The 18581-nt window shown below is 39.5% G+C and overlaps 1 protein-coding gene and 1 long non-coding RNA gene across 8 annotated transcripts in view; one reads left to right on the forward strand and one right to left on the reverse strand.

Annotated features, from left to right (window-relative positions):
• Positions 1–15931, forward strand: part of GRIK1 (glutamate ionotropic receptor kainate type subunit 1) — a 154082-nt gene extending 138151 nt beyond the window's left edge. For 4 of the 6 annotated variants that reach the window (XM_083736338.1, XM_083736341.1, XM_083736340.1 and 1 more), the window contains 4 exons: positions 868–1085; positions 4834–5059; positions 7195–7445; positions 15445–15931. In XM_083736338.1, coding sequence (XP_083592464.1) covers positions 868–1085; positions 4834–5059; positions 7195–7445; positions 15445–15600 — 851 coding nt within the window. In that variant the 3' untranslated portion in view covers positions 15601–15931. Of the gene's footprint in view, positions 1–867; positions 1086–4833; positions 5060–7194; positions 7446–9865; positions 10032–15444 lie in introns of all 6 variants that reach the window. The other 2 variants (XM_083736339.1, XM_083736342.1) reach the window with 1 other exon arrangement.
• The window catches only part of LOC310843848, an 81090-nt gene that overhangs the window by 44461 nt on the left and 18048 nt on the right, over positions 1–18581 (reverse strand). The window contains exon 3 of one of the 2 annotated variants that reach the window (XR_014563690.1): positions 15435–15576. The exons of the other annotated variant lie outside the window; for it this stretch is intronic. This is a non-coding gene — a long non-coding RNA (uncharacterized lncRNA). The remainder of the gene's footprint in view (positions 1–15434; positions 15577–18581) is intronic. 2 annotated transcript variants of the gene reach the window in all.

Raw genomic sequence — 18581 nt, forward strand, 5'->3', positions numbered from 1 at the left:
CCTGTGAGAATTTGTTAATTCTGAAGGGCCTGGATGTCAGGCTCTCTAAAAATGGTTATATATATTTAATGGGATCACTTCATAAAGTCATCCAATGAGCACCAAATATTAAGTTGGAACCATTTTTACTGGGGCAGGGATGGGAAAATGGGTTCAAATTAATGCAATAAACATCTAGATAGAACTAAATCTTTAACGTGGGGAAAGAATTTTACTTTCAACAATAACATGAAAATTATCCATTTACTGTCCTAAGCTTGCTGCATCTTGTGTTGCTTCACCGCAGTTGTTCATTATGGCTTAGGGTTCTCACTTTTAACTGTCCCTAAGAGCTTAACTGTATATTTAAAAGACAATTTATGTGTTTCCCCCCTTTTTCCTCTTACCCATTTAAGCTCTGTAGCTGTTACTAAAGTAAGCCTATTCCTCCATGTGATTTCGTGGTACCAAGCCATTACTGAGGTGGAAGGAAAATAATTCACATTAATATAAGTTCCCTGTTCCTAACCACATTTATTACAGTAATGTCAATGAAACTTACATCTGAGTAAGTGTGTTCAGCATCAGAGCCCAATTATGTTACTGGGAACAGCAATTTAGATATATTATTCATGACAAAGAATTTTGGGGGGTGAATTTGGAATTCAGACCCAAGGACATCCATGTGTTTATCATTTAGCATTCATACTTCTTTTTCAAAGTATGTTTCCTTGTTTAGTGTTAACTCTGTATGTCCGCGATTATTACATCAAATCATTGTAGTCTGTTGTTCATACATTTAGCATGTTCCTAAATGTAAGTCCGTAGAGCTAATTTGACATTTATTTCAGCCTATTGTAATACAAATGTTTTGATGGTGTTATATAGGATCTGAGCTCATGCCAAAAGCTCTTTCCACCAGAATAGTTGGAGGAATATGGTGGTTTTTCACCTTGATCATAATCTCATCCTACACTGCTAATTTGGCCGCCTTCTTGACTGTTGAGAGAATGGAATCCCCCATTGATTCTGCAGATGATCTGGCAAAGCAAACTAAGATAGAATACGGAGCTGTTAGAGATGGCTCAACTATGACCTTCTTCAAGGTAAGATAGTGTTTGCATTATCAGGTGAATTTTTTTCTTGAACTAGATAGTAAATGTGAATGGAGAAATCAAATGAACCTGAGATAATTATGTCGGAATAGCTGCGGGAAACTGTGTGTGACCTGCACTGTTCCATTGCCGAACTCAAAGATCTTTGCTCAAAGCCATACTGCTCAGTCTGCAAAGGAACCCTCCATTGCACAAGCAGCCCAAAATCGATTGGAGCCACCAGTAAGCCCTTCAGAACTCCAGCTCAGCATTTGGGAAACAGCCAAAACTTACTGCAATAAAAGACAAATTGGGGAAAATGTGGTTAGTCAATCTATAGAATCCCAAGTGATATATCACCAGTTGCCTTTGCTTTGTGTCATTGGCAGAATTACACACAATATCAAATTGGCACTTATGTTGGGCTAATTTGGACCTACTCTGGCAGTTATCTATCTGAACTAGTTGGAAAGATGTACCACAGCTAAGGAAATATAAACAAAATTACATGATTATATAATTTCAAAACTATGTTATATAGATTTAAACCAAATATATTTTACACTCTCTTGTCCCTGGAGTATCAGTGGGTGATGAGGTAATAGTAGCAGCCCTTCCCACATTTCCTGGGAGGGGGCTTCCGAGAGGAGATCTGCCAGAATTTTATGGTACCTGGGACACACGCCCAGGGACCATTGGTTTGCACCTTTAACTCATAAAATAAACCACGTCTTCAATTCTAACACATTTTATTCTGGAATAATCATATTAAATTTAATTTAGTTCACAGGGGCAGCTCTCGGTTTATTAGTTTCATACTCTGAGCCTGATTATGCCAACAAGCTATGAATATGGCAGAGCTTTATAAACAGCAGTTGGTAATCTCAGGGAGGAAACACCTGAGCAGATGCAGGTAATTATAGTTATCCACATCCCCACTGTGGGATCTAAGCATGATGCACAGAGGCAAAGCTAACCTTTAAGAAGCTATCACTGTAAAGACGCTGTGACAGATTGACAAAGCTATGGGAATTTGGAAAGGAATGTGCTCCTGCTATCTCTGCTGTTTTCTGCGAACAGATTTCTATGGTTGCCATCATGACTTTATAAATGGCTGCTTTCAGTTACTGACCACACATTTACAAGTTCATGGTGAAACTGTGGGGTTGGGATTCTCAGCATTTATATTTCTGACTCTTCTAAAAACTAGCAATATCTAAGTGTATTAACACAGCTGCAAAAGTACAGTTAATGACAAACTTCCTTGATACCTCTATTCATAAATAAAGCCTTCCTTGCTGCTTGGAAATGAGATTAATAAACTAACTGCATTAGTATTTAGTATTTCTATTGTTATTCTGTTGGTGTTCTCCATAAAAGCATCAAAATAAATAGAATTAAAGAATAGTTGTATTTTTAAACCATTTCCCCATTTTTTTCCTTATAATATGTACATTTCTCCTATAGCATTTATAAACATGTTTTTGCTAAGATGGCTCTGGAGGCTACAGCCGAAATGTGTTTTTTTTAATACTGTGCACACTTATAAATCATGCAACACAGAGAATCTGAAATGCCACTATACAAGAAAGGTATTGCCCCTCAGAAGCCCATACCAGGAAAGAGTGGTAGCAAAGCTTTCAGGGCATGACAAATATTGGAAGTGCCCTGAGATGGTGTCAGGCTTGAGCTGGCGGGCAATGAGGAAAGGGAGGAAGAGGGGAAGCTGAAGTGCTGGAGCTAAGGCTGGAGAAAAGAAATCCCAACTCTTCCTCAGATCCAACACCTCTGGATATAGAGGCAGGAATCCCAGTTCTCTCCTAGGAGAGGAGAGCCTCATGGAAGCTGCAGAGGACACCCAACAGATGCTAGGAGTAGTTGAACAGGAGTCAGAAGAGTGCAGCCTTGTTACTTAAGACCTGGTCATGTCTCACAGGTGAGAACAGATTCACCCAGCCAGATACAATGTGGACTGTGATGCATGCAAAAAGCCTGTACATTTGTGTGCCAACACAAACAACCAGGCCACTAAGGGAGAAAGGCAAAACACTTGCAATGTCAGTCAGTCAAATTTATTTCCTAAAAACCACTGGTCATAACAAAACATGCAATTGATTTAAAGTTAGTTTCCAGAAATTGCCATGTGCCTGATGGCCACACGAATCACTTCTAAGTTGTGCTTCAGTGCTAGTGATGCTTTAAGTCATTCTCTCTCTCTCTCTGTCTGTCCTTGTTTGCTTCTAAACACAGAATCATAATTCCTTTTTGTTACCAATTGTTTTATTGGTTTTACTGAACTGTAGCACTGTCTTAATTTTGTATATTATTTTATATGTCACCTAGAGAAATATTTTAATTAGGTGATTAATCAATGGAATTAATTAATAAATTACTTATTTCACAATACTGCTGTAAGGATAAATACTGTAATTTGGCACACTGAAACCAGTTTTGCTAATTAATTACAGATTTGTGTTGCCAGAATGTGTGTGTCTTTCCAGATTGCAGTTATGTGGAAATTTATGTTGCCCTACAGTAAAATATGGGTTATACAAGTGTTTGCGATGGTATTCAATGCGTACAAAATAACCTTGACATTTAAGTCAAAAACAATGTTTTGTTTAAAATAGCATACTAGAAGAGACATAGTAAAAGTTCAAATACTGAAAAGTCTAAGGTTAAGTTTCTGCTTAAAGATAAGGTAACATCTCACTGCCTTGGGGCCATCCCAGAAGATTATATTTACAGAGACATCCTGTCTCGCAAAGTATTGGCTACACCCATCCATGAATATAAAGACTCTGTAATGGGATTCAACTCTTGTTTGGTGAAGGCAGTAGGGACTTTATTCACAAGCTGTTTCCTTAAAGATTTATGGGAGAGGATCCTTTTAACATGATGGAAATGTACTGGTTTCTATGCAAGACTAGAAATATAAGCATGTAAGATCCTGCTACCATCCAAAGTGATATTCCTATTCTGTATGCAAATCTCAACTTCTTAAGTATTTTTTAAAAAAAAACTCAGGTGTTTTCCGGCAAATAGAGATGTATAATTGATTTGAATAGCAGATATCACTAGCAAAAGATCATATCCCAGTCAGTGATAGAAGAACAAGGATGGGACTATAATTTCTTTATGGATAAAAAAAACCACAGTTGTGTTTTGGGCTCTATAAATTTAAAAACTGAACCTGTATTTTGAATATTCAGTAATTAAACCGTTCACCTGCAATTTTATCAAGGAGACCAGGGGCCTTGGTTATCCTGAGCACTCTTTTAAGTTCCTGAATTCTTTTTTATTAGTTTGCCTTTATATTTTTGTTTGAAGCTGACAAACTGTCTTTATCAGACTGGACTATTTTTAAGAACAATACAGTACATTCTATCACAGCTGAGCAACAGCACAGCTCTATTCCTATAGAACACCTGGCAGTAATTGTTCTGTACTGTCCTTCGGTTTTCCATTGTAGGTCTCACTGGGTCACAAACAGACCACAGGCCTCTATGGTATTTTGTGACAAATGGTGTTAAAAGAAGCCATGTGCTCATTATATTAGCTGTTGGAAATTTGTAAAAGTGCTGACCCATAAGGCTACATTCAGCAGAATATATCTGAATGGAAAAGATTCCCAATTCTCAAAAGATTCTCCTACACTCAACAACTAGAGCTGATGCCAACTAGCAATGTGAGGGTTTAAAAATATATATATAGCGTGTGAATAGGACCTATTTCTGACGCTTATGACTTCTATTCTTAGAAATCCAAAATATCAACTTATGAGAAAATGTGGGCATTCATGAGCAGCAGGCAGCAGACAGCGCTGGTAAAGAACAATGACGAGGGAATCCAGCGTGTGCTCACCACCGACTATGCTCTGCTGATGGAATCAACTAGCATAGAATACGTCACTCAGAGGAACTGTAATCTCACCCAGATTGGAGGGCTCATTGATTCCAAAGGTTATGGCGTAGGAACTCCCATTGGTAAGAAGTGTATTAATATCAGTGGTGATTGCTAGACTGTGATAGGTAAATTAAAATCCTTTTTATCTGACACATTAACTGTTTTGCAAGAGCTCTGGTAGGTCGAAAGAGTTCCAATGTTTTTCACAAATATATCCGAATAAGCCCCACAAGCTATTATTTTATATTCTTTTATATCCTCTTTTCATTTTAATAACGAGAAAAAACAAAGAGGCTTTCGAAATTGATGGAACTTTCCTCCCGTAGAGGTTCAACTAAAACCCAGGCCTCAACCGCAGCAAGATCAATTGCACTGACCTGGTAGTTTCTAGCATTTCCTGCCCTATTTCCCTACCAGCTATTTTTGCTTCCTCGGTTGTGCTTGCCTTCTTTAAGGCACCAAGGTGGGCTACTAGGGCAGCCAGGCTGGGGCCTTTTTCATCAGAAGAAGTTATAGATGGAGATGGGTACTTTGAGGGGGGCAGTTGCCCTTTCCTTTTCCCTTCTGTACTTTGAAAACATGCCTGGCACTCACCAGATAATTGTTCCTCAGTTTCCTTGGTCCTATAGAGGAAAGAGTAGATTTCATGTCAAGTGCAGGCCTCTCCTTGTAACATCTAGCAGCTTATTCTTCTCCAGATTCATAATATGCAGGCTGCTCTCAGAAAAAGCAAGAGTAAAGCCAGGCACAAGGCCTCTTTGGGAAAGCCCAGCAAGGCCCCAGTCATCTGGGTACATTGGACCACACTTAGCACAACAATGGCATGTTTGGCATGAAAGGGAGTAATTATACTGGAAGTCTAGGGGAGCCCCCTGGGCCATGTTCTCCACGCATGTAGAGCTACAACCTTAATATGACTAATAAATACTTTCAATAATTTCAGTAAATTTGAACAATTGTGTCAGTTCATCATTCCAGTTTAATGCTGCTGATTTTTAATATTAGGATTCTAGATTAGCTTTTAGGACTAGGTTTATCTAAGTTCTCTTAATTTGTAAAGTATTGTTGCATTTTGACTAATATTTCAGACTGTATTTGAATTTCTTTGATGACAGCAGTCGTCAACCACTGCCCCCAGGAGAAAATGCAAAGGTTCCAAGATAATGATTGATGCACTGTAAAGATTTCAGGGCAGTGATAAAGAGTCTATGCTTCAAGCCCAAAACAATGAAGGAATAAATTAGAACAGATGGTAGCTCCTTAGGGAGAACGTATGCATCAGAAATACAGCTGGGGGATGTAGTTATAAGAGGTTTCTTATATGATTAATATGAATTTAAAGAAAGATTTGGGAAGATATGTATGTGTTTATGGTGAAATCAATAATTTCAATGTCATCCACACAATTGAAACAAACAAAAAAGTTAAAATATTTCATAAGCTACAATGCTCGCAAAGTCAACAAACTCAAATGTTTTCTTGCATTATTGCTCTGCAGTGTTGTTGAACTGCCAACAACAAAAAACAAATGCACAAGATGACTGATGGGAAAGTCAGGTTTCTCCAGGATTTACAGACATCTGACAACTTTGTCAGCCTTGCCACTAACAGGTGGTGTTGGTTATAGGAAGGGATAGAAAAGTTTGTTTTGTCCAAATATTAGGAAAATATTCTTCTACATAAATGGAACGGTTAGAAAACCAAAACTCCAAGGTACTTCCTACATTAATAATATACATGTTTCAGGATTGAACTCTTAACACTGAGAACTTTATCTGTGATTGAGGCATGGTCAGTGCTGGATAAATTAAAGGTTCAGGTGTCTGGCTGTAATATTACTTTCCGTTTGGATAAAGAGCAGTGTTATCCAACGAACAGAAAACTGGATCTCAGGTCAAAGTCCTACAAAGCCATGGGATCAATGGCTGAACAAAGAAATCGCCAAGATTCGAAAATATTAAAAAGAACTATTGCCCATTCTGTGTGGTATAACAAGCATTATGAATAACCAGCATAAGTAACATTGTTAAAAAGTCCAGTTCTGGATGCCTTGAATGCGCATTGTATATTTTAGTGCTCTTGATAATGTCAACTTACTACTACTACTACTACAACAACCACTACTACTACTATACAAAGAGCTGGATCAGACTGTGCTCTTGCCTGAATGTCATATTCAATCCTTCTTGTTTTGCTTCCCTCCCACCCTGCCCAGGCTCTCCTTACAGAGACAAAATCACTATTGCCATTCTCCAGCTACAGGAGGAAGGAAAGCTGCACATGATGAAGGAGAAGTGGTGGCGAGGCAATGGTTGCCCTGAGGAGGACAGCAAAGAAGCCAGTGCCCTTGGTGTGGAGAACATTGGGGGCATCTTCATAGTGCTTGCAGCAGGACTTGTTCTTTCTGTGTTTGTAGCTATTGGAGAATTTATTTACAAATCGAGGAAAAACAGTGACATCGAACAGGTAGGCAGAGTTTGAGTGAGTCTGTGTGGTACAAAAATGTGTTTGCGTGTGGTTTGAGATTGGGAGACTGAACCCCAAAACTGCTCCCTCTCCATAGATTCCAAAGGACTGACTATCTTTGTATACAGGGTCATTTGCCAGCAGCAGCTGTCAAGGTTATGTTGTGACCTGGCAATACAGTACTTGCCGAGAGTCTATCTCGGCCTCTTTCTGCATAACTGCTTCATTGCAAGGCAGAATGCAGTGCTTAAGCTACCTACCTAAGAAGCAGGTCAAGACCCAGGTTAGGTTTTTGCAGGCTTTGGCATTTCAGTGCAAGAGCTCCCATGGGAATCTCAGCTTTAGAATAGGCTCTATGAGTCAGACTCCTCCACTAACAGTCTGCCAGACTTTCTGGCACTGCCTTGTGTACATTTGTTAATGAGGAGAGGGAAGTACCAAGGGCTCCATCCAATTTTTGATACTTGGCAAAACTGTGCAGAACTTTTTGGCACAGTTAATATTGCACACAGTTGTTTTATTGTCGGAAATCAAGCATAGGCTGGCTTGGAAGGAAATAAGGCAGAAATATCTAGCTCTGGATGTAGCCTTGCTGTATTTCCAGCTGGAAATGTATGTACCAGTTGATTTGGGACATCCTATAATGAAACCAAAGCAGATGATCGAGAGCTAAATTCCCAGCACTAGTACAAGAGAACAGTGCCTTGGCACCTGCTCCTCAAACAGAGGTTACAACGTCTCTATGAGGTTCAGAGGTGTTGCTGACATGCCCATCATAAAAGCTGCCAGAGTGGCTTCAATTCATTACTTCCGGAAAAGCCGTGGCCGATCCTGAGATTATAGCATGGGTGTTTCCTTTGCTATGCAGCAACAGAGAGCTTTCCAGCTCTGCTCGAATAATGCAGGAGGCTGCTGCAGCCACTGTGGTTTGAGGCTCTGCATGTCTGAACCACTATGGATAGGATCAGCCTGCTATTTTGAAATCTATATTTATAATCCTACCTTTGGAACATTTTTACCTTAAAATTAGCAAATAATGCATGGCGAGTTGCCTGATAGATGGTTGCTTTGTTATTAGAACAACTATATAATACAGTAAAGGTCAGTTGCTTCTAGGCAAATCCTGTTAAAATGACTGGGGACTGCACAAGAACAGTGTTTGCTGGGTGGCATCTGTTTTTCTACAGTCTTGAAGCCAGTAAGAAACAACACATTCATTTCAGTGAAACTGATAAATTCCTCCTTTGTACAGATCAGCATTCTGTGCATCACAAGAGGAGAATTCTGACATAATACATATCATATTTATGTAAAATCTTACTGTACGGCAGAAACTTGTAAAGAGCAGGGATGGATGAGCAGTTGCCCCTATTTTGTTTATCATTATCATTATGCAGGTTGGTAGGTTCTGCCTTGTATACTGTAATGTCTGCCTTAAAATTTACCTTGAAAAATTTAGAAAATTAATGTTGGCATAACTTTCTTCTTTGTTTTCATTACGAGATTATGTGCAAATGTTAATGGTCATCAGGATTCCTTTTTGTGCTCTGATTTAACCAATGTACACAGGCTAATCTTATCAAGATTCCTTTTTGCATGGTGTCAGCAGAAATTTTTTGGGGGTGGAAGTACAAGCTGGATACGGCATCAAACTCTCTGCATGTGCAGAAGTTTGAGAAGTCAGAGAATCAAACCCAGAAAAATGGTGGATTGGTAACACATCACTGCCGCTCTTTTTAAAAGTTCAGGTAACTCAGAACCCCAAAATCTCAGAAGAAATCTCATATGCATCCCTGGTGAATGGTAATATGGGTATTATTCTGCTCTTCTATCATTATTCAGTGAAACAATTAAGAGAACTGTGAAGGGTAAAGCATTCATACAGATTGCTTGGTTCTTGAAAATATGAACATTAATAATCTAAAGTACAAATATACATGATCTCCAAAGGTTAACTTATGGCACCTCCAGACTGCCACTATTTTGCGGCAGGAATTCACACTGGAAGTTTAGGTTTGCTTAATGAAGCATAGATTAAAGGGCTCTTTCACCCTAGCACAACAAATGCATTTTTAAATGACTTTTTGCTGTTTGGAAAGAGATAGGAAAATACAGTGAAAAGTATGGAATGAACAAACAGGAAGACATACAAACACCCTACAAGCAAATCAGGATAAATGCTCAGTAAAGACAATATATAATCAATCCTCCACATAAGCTTTGTGCAAGAAAATCTTGATGAATGCTCAATAAACAGGTTGTCTGGAGGGGCCATTAATTTTTCGTATTTTTGACAGTTTTCATTTCCCATTTCCTACAGTTTTGGTATCATTCTTATTTTAAACTTTGTTGTTGGTTTGCTTAACCATTATTATCTTTATTTTTCTTTTTTCCATCTTTTCCTTTCTGCATGCGAAAAGGCCTTTTGTTTCTTTTATGGACTGCAGTGCAAGCAAACACATCCATCCAACTCCACTTCTGGGACTACCTTATCTACGGAGTTAGACTGTGGCAAATTAATTCGGGAGGAACGAGGGATTCGAACACAACCCTCAATCCATACTGTATAGTTACAGTAAAGCAAAGGTGTGTGCACCTAAGGCATACCTCTTCAACAATGTACATTAGCAGGAAACCATATTTTGGCTGGAATCCAAAGAAGAACGTGGTGGGTTGTGTTCAACACAGCACTAAGCTAAGTCAGCACAAGGATTTCTTCTTCCACTATAGAACTTTCTCTCCCTCTCCTCCCCACAGCCCCTCTCTAAATCTCTTCTGGGTTTCCCCAAAAAACCTCTGAAGCAGGTTTGAGGGCAGAATGTAGGGAAGAGGGGGAACCCCCTTTACTCTTGCTAATCCTTCTGCCAGCACAACTATTCAGTTGAATACTACCCACTGTGTTAAAGTCAGTTCTGGGCTAGAGTTTCTTATAGTAGCCCCACCTGTCAAATAGCAAATGGCTTTTGAAAGTGAGAGGACTTTCAAAAGCAGGTTGTGGTATGTTATCAGGAGCTGTTTTTCAAAGATTAAAAAAATCCTACTAGGCATACCTACCACTTGAGTGTCTAAAATACTTTTAAGCTTTTTCTACCAAGGCTTTATGTTCAAACTGTTGGATGACTCTCCAGTCATCCTGAGAATTGGTATAGTTAAAAATGCATTCTAAATGCCACATCACAGTGTAACAGAATGTTATAATTAATAACTGTTGTTTGGTAAAATACAGTGGTACCTCTGTTTACAAACTTAATTCGTTCCGGAGGTCCGTTCTTAGCCTGAAACCATTCTTAACCTGAGGTACCACTTTATCTAATGGGGTCTCCTGCTGCCGCAACACCGCACAATTTCTGTTCTCATCTTGAGGTAAAATTCTTAACCCAGGTTAGCGGAGTCTGTAATCCAAAGTGTTTGTAACCTGAGGTGTTTGTAAGCCGAGGTACCACTCTACAAGATACATTGGAAAGGGCTCCTACACATCAGATGTAATCCCTATCCACAATGAATTGGTTTGGAGCAGGCCAGCATTCTCATTTGTATAACAATGTGGAAGGAAACATACATCCCTATCCATTCTCTTTTATGAGGATGTTAATTCCTATCTACATTGCAAGGTCTGTTGTCTTGGATCACTCCACCAGTAATGTGCTTTGCTGCTTACATCTGTTTTTGGATTGGGGTCAATAAATTTTTACCATTCTTTTTGCATGATTCAGCATTTTCAGGTAAGACAAATTTGTTTGCATTCTATCCTGGCAGAACTAATTACAGTACCAGCATCTGAAACCAAGGGTTTTAGATAATAGGTTTTACCCTGCACTAAAAGCCAGTGCTGTTCTTTCTTATCCAGTCATAAGCTTTCAGGTGCCTGTTGACTTCTGAGAACTACCGCACGGATACAGACAGTTCCATTCTTTGCTGACAGCTTTGTGTCTGTGAAGTCAAGATTTTGAAAAAAATGTATATTTCTAACTAAAATCCAATTGATAGAACTTACCAAATAAATTGCAGCATTTATATGTCATAAAATATCTAGACTTCACAAGCCAGTAATGAATCCGATTTCCAAATTACTCTAGTATAGCATCATAATCTGATAACACTGTCCATTTGCATATCACTTCAATTAGTTAGCCTTACTTGTGCTTCATTGTGTTGTATTTTCCAAATACAATTATGAGAATGTTATGGGCAAAATGCAATGCTGTCTTTCAAAGTCATAAATACACTCAATCCAGTTGGGGCCATTACATGTGTGAAAGCATGCTTCCATGCATTTAGAATGGGAAACTGCTTGCACCAGCTGTTTCCCTTCCCTGATCCAGCATCTGGAACTGTGTTTACAGAGCCCATTTTTTAAAACTGAAATCTCATCTATCATCTGTACTATGGCCAGTGTAAATATTGTAGAGTTGTAGTCAACAAAGTTTTACTCAGAGTAGACCCACTGAAATGAATGGACATGATTGTGTTTGAGCCACTCCTTTCAATGCATCTACTCGAGTAAATATCACTCATAATTTGTCTCTCTCCACCCCCTTAAAATTTTTCATTTTTCACAGTTGACAATGTTTGCAGTAGGTCCAGAACTTATTGGGAACCCACTAAGGACAAAGATTTCAAAACCCACTAAAGGCAATTTGTTCAACTTCAAAACTGCTCACATACTTACACCCCAGTTATCATTACTTCTACTTCAGAGCTAAACTGATTTGAGTGGAAAGTTATTGTGATCAGAATTGTTACCTTAGACATCAATAAAACTTTTAGTTTAAAATAAGATTCTAGGAACGAAACAGTGTCATCAGTTGTCTACTTCAAATTATGGTCCTAAATGCTCACCCCCTTTATTTACACAACATTGCACTTTTCTCCTCTTATGTAACCTTCAGTTTGGCCCATTTAATTTAATTTAATGCAATACTTTTATGAATTCTACTTCCAATTTATGCCATCGCCAATTGATCAACATTTCCATATTTCTATACTCCCCTTGATTTCCATGTTCTGTAAGCTAACTAAACCATGGCTACAAGCTGCGTATCAATGACTCACTGTTTTCTCTTGTATTCACTTTACCTTTGTATCTTGTTTATAAATTCCATGTTATAAAAAGGAATCTTGGCAAAGGAAAGAAAACAAGTCAATGGACATGTTGGATGTATTTCTGACAGGCATGCAACTTGCACATGGGGTTTGCATTCAGCTCCTGCGTAATCAATCTGGCACCAGACCAGGCAGCCCATTAGCCTGGCTTTGCCCTTGCACATTTCTATATACAGTACTACATGGATTTTCAATATAAATGGTACCAGAGCCACACAGCCATTTGCTGACACATGCACAACAGCCTTTTCCCACATACAACTCATGATCTCTAGATTATAGCAGATGTGTCTTTTCTACTATTTATAGACACAGACACTGCTCATTGGCTGCTTTTAAAACAAAACAGGAACTCTGATTTATCCAATTAAGATAAATTTTTAATTATTTGAGCGTATTCTTTCCTTCTCCATTTTCCTTACAATTCTGGCATAGAGCATTTCAGATGTACTCCATTTTCCCCCCGTTCCCACATAACCAGAATAATTTCTACAATGGATATTTTGTGGCCCTTCAGTTGGCCCAGTCAGCATGTCCAAGTGTCAGAGATTATGGGAGTTGTAGTCTAGCAACATCAGCAGGCCCTAAGGGTGGCCACTCCTGCTCTAAGATTTTGGATTTATTTTTAAATCCTTCCTTTCCTGAATAGCAAATGCTAATTGAACATTTTGAGATACCTTACACTGGCTAGCAGCAGCTTTTGAGGATTTCAGATACCGTATTTTTCGCTCTATAAGACGCACCAGACCACAAGACGCACCTAGTTTTTGGAGGAGAAAAAAGAATTCTGAATCTCAGAAGCCAGAACAGCAAGAGGGATCGCTGTGCAGTGAAAGCAGCAATCCCTCTTGCTGTTCTGGCTTCTGGGATAGCTGCACAGCCTGCATTCACTCCATAGGAAGGAAAAAGTGAGTCTTATAGAGCAAAAAATACGGTAAGTTTCAATGAGCTGTGGTTTTTCACCACAAGCAATAATTTCTGTTGTCCATCTGTCCATGCATGACATAGACTAGAATTAAAAGAAAAACACCACTTCCACCATAGCAATCTTCACAATCATCTTCTTTGTTTTTAAACAAAGGAACTACAAACTCCCATTTCAGTGTAGTATATGGGAAGGGAAAGAATAAAATCCCTGTTGGCTGCCTACAAGTCTTCCTACATACCTCAACAGGCTCAGTAAATTATAGCTCGAGTCCTTTCCAGTTTCTTTCTTGCAATTTAGTCTCTTTGTTACAAAAGAACAATTGATTGCAATTCTTGAGACGAAAAACAAAAAAATTGTACATGGGTTTGAGAACTCAACTTCTGGTATTGGCACTTAGCTATATAATCTGGGTGCCCACAAATGTTTATTACTGTTAACCTATTTCTTTGTTACTTCTCACCACTACAGTGATATGTTGCTGCTTAAAATGTTCCTGTTTAAACTGTTCAAACATGAAACGTATCTAAGAGTTTTTGGCACTCTTTGAAAAAAAGAAAACAAGCATTAGTCTTGCTCCCTACAAACTTAAACAGGAAAATAAAGCTTTGGAAAAGCCTTTTGCTATTGCATTTTGGTCATGCTGAAAAAAGAATGAAAAAAGTTCAACACAATATGAAAAAAGTTCAACACAATAGACAGAATTTTGGCTACATTTTCTGGTACAAAATCAGTAAGGGGCAAAATGATAATGAGGTAGAGCAGGTGGTGGGCAGTCTAATGAGCAACCAAAATAAGACTAAGTACTTGGGTGTAAGCTGATTTTGTTATGTTGAAGTCCATGGTAATGAACTAGCTAAAATCCCAAAACTTGGATTTTGATCAGTATGTGCAAGTTTAGCCCAAAAATTTGTACTTAGCTGAGGTACCAATCCTAGCTACACTGCTGCCTCCCTTTGTCAGTTATTCAGAGGAGACTTCAAGGGTGGGAGAGTTCACTCATTGTGCTGGTGGCAAGAGTGAGAGGGGTATTTCCTTGCATTGCCTAGGCCAGTGTTTCCCAACCTTGTGCCTCCAGATGTTTTTGGCCTACAACTCCCATCATCCCTGACCACTGGTCTTGCTAGCTAGGGATGATGGGAGTTGTAGGCCAAAAACATCTGGAGGCACAAGGTTGGGAAACACTGGCCTAGGCAATGTTGTGTTGCTTCCCTCTCTTCTTGCACTCAACTGAACCTGGTGAGTCACTGCAGCACAGCAAAGGAAAATAGCAAAATTCATCTGGTTGCCTAATCAATGTGGGGATGCTTCCCTTTCTTCCAGTCCTTTGATGGGGCTCACTTCTCTTGTGGGGTCAAAGTTTGCAAACCGCTGCAGAATAAAATATTAAACGCATGATTCAGGGTTTTCAGAAGCCCACCACAGCACAAGCACCATTTTGCTCCAAAGTATTGATTTTGTAATATTTTTGGCTCAGTGCTATTTAGATAAAAATGTACGCTGATTAATAGTTTATTTTTTTCAACTGGTAAGGCTTTGCAGTAGGATGCAAGTTAGAAGTCTGCTAAATCAACAAATCTTGGTTATCTTCATTTAGATTTTTAAGGGGCAACATGAATTCCATCTGAGGCTGGATATTATTAAATATGTGATTCTATTCTTTTGCAACCCTTATTTCTGTGTAATGCCAATTAGCCAGATTCCCAGCATTGGGACATACACATTTCAATAAAGAAGCAACCAATATTTACAATTTCTGGGGTCATAAAGAGTCCTTTACACATCATACCCCTAATTCAATTCTGCAAATTCACAGCAATAGTGGAAGAAATCTAACTCAATGAACTGAGATATTCAAACTTCCCAGTTAGTATGTTCAGAATCTAGTTGAAAATTAATTGTGCAAAATAGGGTGACAATCTGTGCTAAATGTAATTCTTAATTATTTTTTCATCTCCCACCTTCTACTAGTGTCTTTCTTTCAATGCCATAATGGAGGAACTTGGAATTTCACTCAAACACCAGAAGAAATTAAAGAAAAGGACAAGAACTAAAGGGCGGTCGTCATTCACAAGTATCCTTACTTGTCATCAGAGGCGGACGCTGAGAAAAGAAACCATGGCTTGAATGAGTTCAACTTTCCCCATGGAAGAGATCTTGAGTAAAAGGCAAAGCAAAAAAACTTTTTATGCCTACCAGACAATTGTATGGAGGGATTTTTAAAAAGAGACAGCTTACATCTCAGAAATTCAGTGTGATTTCCCCTTTTTTAATCTTGAGGCGGTACAGCAGTATCAGAACTCACATAAGACTGATGTACTACAAATCACCCAGGAAACGTCTCGCTTTTACTTTTGAAATGATTTGTACGGTCACCTATTTTGCATCTCTCTCTACTACTTCCCCATTCATTGCTGTATGTGCTTTCTAAATGAATAAAAACAGGGATTTTTCAGTATGGAATTATTCTTTCACTTCCTCATCAGAAGTCACCTGACATTTTCTTCTTCAGCATGATTACATTGAACTCAGAAAGCTGCCATACAATGAAGGTCAAACCGCCCTGAAACCTTCAGATACAGGGCAGTATAGAAATTAAATAAATAATAATACATAATAATACATAATCACTTAATAATGCAACAGGCTGCTTTATATCTTGTTTTTTCTTAAATTATTATATATAGAACATTATTCAGCCAAAGGCCTGGTTATAGAGAAACCTGGTGCCTAAGGATATGTAATAAAGGCACCAGGCGAGCTTCTCTGAGTTCATTCCACAAATGCTGAGTCACCGCAGAAAAGGCCCATTCTCATGGATGAGGAACACAAATAAGGGGCTCAGATGATGATGATGATGATGATGATGATGATGATGATGATGGGGAGTGGCGTTCCTTGAGGTATTGCAGTCCTGAGCTGTTTAAGGCGTTATAAGTCAACACCCACACTTTTAATTGGGCCCAGAAACTAATTGGCAGTCATTGCAGTTAAGTCAGAATCGGTGTAATATGCTCAAACTGTCTTGCCCCAGTGAGCAGCCCAGCTGCCCAATTCTGCACCAGCTGAAGTTTCTGAAACATCTTCAGAAACAGCCCTATGTATAATGGTCTGTAGTAATCTAGCCTAGAGGTTACCAGATCTCTGTATGACAAATGAGTGAGTTTAGTCAATATGTTAATAGGACCAAATGCTGACAGGAAGTTCTACACTTCCATGATGGGAAAGGGTTATGCTGATGTCCAAACAGCTTACATGAAAAAATCAAATACATACATACATACAATCTATCAAGTTCCCCCTGAATTTCATCCAAAACAAGGGTTGCAGGGTTGCTGCTCAGGTGAAATCAGAAGAATTTCAAGTGATGAAAATAAAAAATCTGATGAATATAGGGGAACTCTGCACCTCTAAAGGTACATTGCCAGACGAATTTGAACCTTTCTTCTCTGGCAAAACATACAAAACAGTAAGACTAGCAAAATTTATCAGAGAGATCTGCCCATCTCTAGGCTTCAGCTTTAGCTCTCGGATGATCTCAGAAAGTTTTCTAGGGCTGATCTGTGGAGTTCTGCAGCAGAAGACAAAGGAGATTTTCTTTTCTCAGTGCCACCGTGACAGACACAATTCTGCTTCAGGCACTGAGCACACACAAAACCATTATTGTGAAGTAGCATTGTGTACATGGGCAATAGAGAGTAAATTTATAAACCATGCATGTTCCTCAATCCTCATTTTTAGTAGAAGTGTCATGCTGCCACCACTAGTGGGTAGCCATGAGCGGAACTGAATTTTATAAGTAATCAATTGTGCAACTGAAGAAGATAATTTCAGCAAAATCATGCCCATCTGAATAATGTGTGTGTGTTATTTATATGACATAATGTAAGCGTTCTGGACAGAGGACTTGGATTTTTATTTTTAGCATCCACCCCCTGCTTGTGTATTGCATGGAACAATGTGCACATCAAGGAACAAATGATTTTCACATCTTGAAAAGTCACAGTCATGTGGGCAATCTGACTAAATACAAAGAAATAAAGGCAAGAAAACTGTGCTCCCTCCTGCTTAAAGCAGCATTCCACCCTCCTGAAAGAAACTTTTCCTGGGTGTCACAATTATTTAATGTTCAGACGTAACAATACTTTTATTCAAAACAACACACTCATATTCTTTAGCTCTCCAGGTTCCAGTTAAGAACTAAAAGTAACTGTCAGGGTTTCAGGGACAGAGAGCGAGGGGGAGGGGTCCCAGGGCGACGAGGAAGAGGACGACGATGACCCGAGGTTGTCAGTGAGTCCGTCAAGTGAATCCGAGGATTCCCAAAAGGGAGCCCCCCTGGTCAGGCCAAGGGGCAGTAGAGAGGGAAGCAGTCAGAAGCAGGGGAACGAAGAGGGAATCCCCAGTGGGGGTTGGAGATCGGGACTGGCCTCTCCGTCGGAACGGAGTGAAGGGGGTGGAGTTACCAGTGTGTCAGAAGGAGCAAACATCTAAGGGTAACAGATGCTGAGCCACGGAGCTTGGATGTAACGACAACAATGTTCTTCAATAAAACCTTTTGTATATAACTTGGACTGGATTTTGGTCTCTTGTGAGCTGGGACCTCGGGTGGCTCTGACAGTAAGTCCCCTCACAAAGAACGCAAAATTTTTTTTTGCAAAGCTCACAAACGGTGACAGCCATGAGTGCGGAGGATCAGCTGACAGCACTGCGAACTACAGTTTCCGAACTCACCGCTGCAGTCCTTGCGTCTCAGAAGAAGCATGACGAAATGGAGAAGCGCTGCCAGGACCTGCAAACAAGGTGGGAGCGTGCAAACAGGGAAGGGTTCCCAGGGTCCAGATCAGAGGGCATTGGACTTGGAAGGCGGGGGGGCAGCCTAGTCACCCACTTCGATGGGAACCTAAAGCACTACCCCAGTTTCAGAGCAGACGTTTTGTATGCATTACACTTGCTTCGTCATGACTTTAAAGATGAGGAGGAGAAAGTGGGGTTTATTGTTTCTCACTTGCATGGGCCGGCCAGAGACTGGTTGCGCAATTTGTGGCGTGAAGATGGCCCTGCCCGCCGGGATTCTGATGAATTCATTAAAGCGATGGATGCCTGCT

Source organism: Podarcis gaigeae (assembly GCF_964106915.1).
Source record: "Podarcis gaigeae genome assembly, chromosome: 4".
NCBI classification, from domain to species: Eukaryota; Metazoa; Chordata; class Lepidosauria; order Squamata; family Lacertidae; genus Podarcis; species Podarcis gaigeae.